This window comes from Acyrthosiphon pisum, chromosome A2 (assembly GCF_005508785.2).
Source record: "Acyrthosiphon pisum isolate AL4f chromosome A2, pea_aphid_22Mar2018_4r6ur, whole genome shotgun sequence".
In the NCBI taxonomy this organism is placed as follows: domain Eukaryota; kingdom Metazoa; phylum Arthropoda; class Insecta; order Hemiptera; family Aphididae; genus Acyrthosiphon; species Acyrthosiphon pisum.
In genome coordinates this window covers 40,682,606-40,687,720 of record NC_042495.1, presented here as the reverse complement: position 1 = coordinate 40,687,720, position 5,115 = coordinate 40,682,606, and the positions used below count along the sequence as shown (strand labels likewise).

Sequence of the window (5,115 nt, the reverse complement as noted above, 5' to 3'; positions counted from 1 at the left end):
AAATTCTAATTTGCATGTAATCGATATCAATATTATTATTGAATTGCAATTCGCAATAGCTGATGTAGAATTTCTGAAAATAATAGCAATTTGGACGTTTATAAGTGATTCAGAATTCAGAGTAAGTTGTCATATAAATTATAAATTATAATTGTTACCTTACTAATATGCCTGCATTGATAATATTAAATACCTAAATCTAATGCGGGTATCGTTAACTCTTTTCCGTCTTCATTAGCGTGGTATATATTGTTTAAATTTATATTTTTATATATAAGTTATAAATTATTATATCAAACTGAAACATGGGTCACCCAAGTGTGTTAAAAATTCATTCTTATTTGTTTTTTTAATAATAATTTTTTATTTATTTTAAATATTAAAATGTATTTATTTATTTTAATTTATTATTTTATAATAATTCATATTTTTATAATATTAGCTAAATTCTGTAATAGTTACACTTAATTACAAATACCTGTCACTAAAAAGAGGTTATTAATATTATGTTTATTTTTTATATAGTACTTAATTGATAAAAAAAAATTCAAATAATGAGGGTTAAAACCGGTATTAACCGAAACCGAAACTCGATATTTTTGAAAACCGAAACCAGAACCAAAACCGAAATTTTCGGTTTTTGAGAACCGAAACCTAAACCCAAACCGATAAAATCATAAAGGTTCCAGTCCCTAGTTTTATGTTATAACTGATCTTCGCTTAATTATCATGGCCCGTAGATAATTTATAGGTACTATCACCAGTGCTCCAAACTTTGGAGAAGATGCTCGTCCGAGTTATAATAAATTATGGATACAATATAAACTAATATAATATATACATTATAAACTAAACGTTTTATGGTTGGCTATTGTCACAGCTCTCAGCTTTCAAGTAGGTACCTATATATTATTTTGTTTATTGAAGCTATACATGTGATACATATCTTCTATAATATTTGGTTGTTAAGGAGAGAGTCCAAATTAACACGCGTAACTGTCAGTAATTAAAATGCATAATTGTTTATTATGTGATGGATACGGAAATAAATAGATATGATTAAAATCAAATATTGCACGGATATAGATCGGTCTGTGTTACTGAGTAACTTCGAAAAACGCGGATGGATGCATGTAGGACCAGAAGATGAATGGCATTTCTATTGGACTAGTTTACAAACTTGTCGTAGTTTGTTTAATGCTGACAAAAATTATAGATTGAAAGACGATCAGATAATAAATCATTTCCCAAATCATTATGAACTTGGCCGAAAAGATTTACTTATAAGGTAAATTCTTTTTGTATATTATGAATAGTATTAAAAATTATATCATAATATCATAGGTAGGTACATTAGTGTGTTAAAATTAATTTAAATGAGTTAGGTACATCATTTTTTGGTAGGTAGTCTGGCTTAATGTTGATTTTCGATATTTAAGAATAGGTGTTCATATTTTAATATGATCGAAACTGAAGAAGAATAGAAAAAAATATAACTAATAAGAATAATACCTATACTTCTTTTAAGAAACTAATGTAGATGTTTTAGTGGATATAAGGTGTCAAACGAAATTGTAAGCTCTGTACACTTTATCCCTTGTTCTTTTTACTAGTAGCTGGGGTTCTAATTGAAAATTTACTTAGTTGTAGTATCTAGGTATACGTTAGAGAGGTAATTTTTGGTAGTTTTTTTAAGTACGGATAAACGTTATTAACAATTAATATTGAAAAAAAAACGTTATAATATATTATGTATTTATGTCTATCCATATAGTAGGTAGTTCTAGTTCAGTATTTCATTTCTTACTATGTCTAATAGTCTAATATTTCTCAAGACTGTTAATTTTACCAAGCATTTTGGAAAATGTAACATTTTCATAAAGAATAAACGTCATGTTTTAATTTATTGTGATAGTTATACATACGTATTTATAAACTCAATGTGTCTATATAACGTGATGTATCTAGGTATACTAACTAACCATAATATTTCAAAAATCGTAGTAAGTTATATTTACAATTGTATGACTGTTATTTTTTTTAAATTTTCCTTTATTGTATTTTAAGCTTTAATAAGGATTTCTCTAATAATTTATTGTATTCGTATATTTAATATATGTGTATGCACATGTATAAATATTTGTTTACGTTTACGTTTATCACAGAAATATCAGACGTTATCGCCGTGAATTGCTAAAAAGTGGCACCTCTATTGCAAAATGCGTCCGTGGTACATTTTTGTACTTGGATTTTATTCCTTCAACTTACGTACTACCCGTTGATTATAATTTATTCTTAGAAGAATATCGTAGAAATCCAGGTACTTGGATTGTGAAACCATGTGGAAAATCACGAGGCTCAGGGATATTTCTAATAGACAAATTGTCTCAATTAAAGAAATGGTCCAAGGAAAAAAAATATTCTAAAAATACATCAATTAAAAAAGATACTTATATAATATCTAGGTATATATATATTTTTTTGATATTGTTTTGTATAAGTAGGTACCTACATTATAGATACAGTAATTTTATTATTTAACTATATGATTTTTAATATTTGTTCTGGATCAGATACATCGAAAACCCTTTGTTGATAAGTGGAAAAAAGTTTGATTTACGTCTTTATGTATTGGTTACATCATTTCATCCATTAAAAGCATATTTGTTTAAATTTGGTTTTTGTCGTTTCTGTAGTGTAAAATATAACGCACATTTGACGGACATTAATTGTTTATTTGCTCATTTAACGAACGTATCAGTACAAAAAGAAGGTAATGCATACAATTTATTATATAAAATATAAATTTAATAATACCATTGATTATAAATACTATAGACTGGTCACTGGCTGTTTTTTTGGTATCATGAAATATTTACTCCCGGTAGATGGCGAGGCTCATTATCAGATCTGACTAAACCGGGCGGTCGTGTTAATGTATGCGGGCTTGTGGTTAGTAATGTCGGATAACGTTGTCATCGGTAGTACCTAGTCACGTTACCTCGCCATCTATCGGGAGTAAATATTTCGTGACACCGAAAAGCCGGCCAGTGAGCAATCTATAGTATTAATAATCAATGATAATACTAATCGTCTGCGTAATATTATGGTTATTTTAAAACTAATTAAGATTAACAACTTATGGTAGGTATATATTATATAATTTAATTGTTTTATTCTTTTATCATGGTTTTACATTTTTAAGTTATTATTTGATTACCCAATATCCAAACTGAAGAATAGATTACATAGTCAATATTTTACTATATTAAGAAAACAATTTTTTTAATTATAATAGATTTATAAATAATGTGTTATATGTATAGACATTTTGAAACTTCTACCGCGTTGAATTTCTTATTGTAATTTATTTATATGGTATATGGAATATTATAAATAAATAGTAGGTACCTACCTATTTAACTATGAAACTCTAAATTTAAGTAGGTAATATAGAATACGACGTATTTCCTGTAGGGATATTATGTACCCATGAAGATTAAAGATATCTTTAAAAGCAATTTATTTTAAATATAATGACAATCGGAATTTTTTTAGTCAGTGAATTTAAAGATTATTATCTACTAAGAAAATGTTCTGTATACATATACTACATGTAGTTATAATCTTGTTTTATAAATATTTTGGATAGTATTTAAGAAATTATAATTACAATAATTTTAGATTCCAAGTGGATCAGTGTATTTTTTTTTAACATTTGTTTTATTTTTTTGTGGTTGTGTACACGAAGAGTAGTCCAAATAATGTTTCAAATTTCATCTTCAGTTTTGAGCTGTTTACGGACATTTCAATTTTCAATTTTTTTCAATTTTTTTTTATAAATGTCAATAAAATTCTATACGTTTGGTCAAAAAGATTAAAAATGTAATACTATACTTCTAATAGGTATGTCGTTAAAATGTTAGTTGAAAAATATTAAAAATAATTCATAGTCACAATTTTTTTTACACGGATTTAAGTTCAGATTTTGACAAAATACGTAAAAATCACTGAAATTTATTTTGAGTTAGAAATTTATAAACATTTTCCTTTTTAAATAGTAATACAAGATTCCTTAATAGTTTGTCTATCTTTATCAAAAAAATAATTTTTCAACTAGCGATTTCCTTATTTTGTTGTAATTTAAAAATGTATAATAGTAGACTCATGAAATTTATATCATATATATGTTTATTTTATCGATTCCTATACTTCTTACAATTTAAAAAATATTTTGACTTGTTTTTAGCTGTTTACGGACATTTTTAGTTTTTTTACTATAAATAGTGGGTAAAAAAGCGTGAAAAATTAATACAATACTCCTGATTTATTTTTACAATAGTAGTTGAAAAATATTAAAATTACATAGGCACATTTTTAGATTCTGAGTGAAACGATGAATGTATTGATTTTACAATGATGTGTGTGTTTTTTTTTTTTTGTTTCTGTGTCTGTCATCACCTTTTAGGACAGTAAAAATGCTTAGATTTTCTTCAACAGTATCTTTCCTGATAGGAAAGTGAATCTAGTTGGTACTTTGGGCGGTCAAAAGTAAAAATTTCCCAGTAGTTTTCAAAAGAGCCGTGAAAAACAAAAGAAAAATTAAGGAAAAACGTGAATTTTTAGGCGAAATCTATTTTTGAGAAAATTGATTTTGGGTTTTGGTACAACTCTTAAACAAATGACCGTAGGTACATGAAATTTCGACTGAAAGTTTATATTAGCATTTTCTATACGCCATAAAATTTTTCAAATATTTTGACTTATTTGGAGCTCTTTACGAACATTTTCAGTTTCCATTTTTTTTAGTTTTTATTTCTATAAATATCAATATAATTTTATTTGTTGGCTAAAAAAGCTTGGAAATTTAATATAAGGCCCCTAGTATATTTTTTCAAAGGCAGATGAAAGAGATTAAAAATTTTTTATACGTATCTAAAGTTCAAATATTGACAAAATACGTAAAAATGACGAAAATTTGCAAATTATTTTGAGTTAGAAATTCATAAATATTTTTACAAGATTGGATATTCACTCCATTTCTCACGTAGCGGATTTTGTTATTTCGTTGTAATTCAAAAACGAATAACTGTAGATACATGAAAATTTCACTGA

General features: G+C 26.1%; 1 protein-coding gene across 1 annotated transcript in view; it reads left to right on the top strand.

Annotated features, from left to right (window-relative positions):
- The first annotated feature begins 698 nt into the window (after positions 1-698).
- Positions 699-5,115, top strand: part of LOC103308816 (probable tubulin polyglutamylase TTLL1) — a 6,723-nt gene continuing 2,306 nt past the window's right edge. The window contains exons 1-3 of the mRNA XM_029489168.1: positions 699-1,288; positions 2,166-2,465; positions 2,574-2,773. Coding sequence (XP_029345028.1) covers positions 1,056-1,288; positions 2,166-2,465; positions 2,574-2,773 — 733 coding nt within the window. The 5' untranslated portion in view covers positions 699-1,055. The remainder of the gene's footprint in view (positions 1,289-2,165; positions 2,466-2,573; positions 2,774-5,115) is intronic.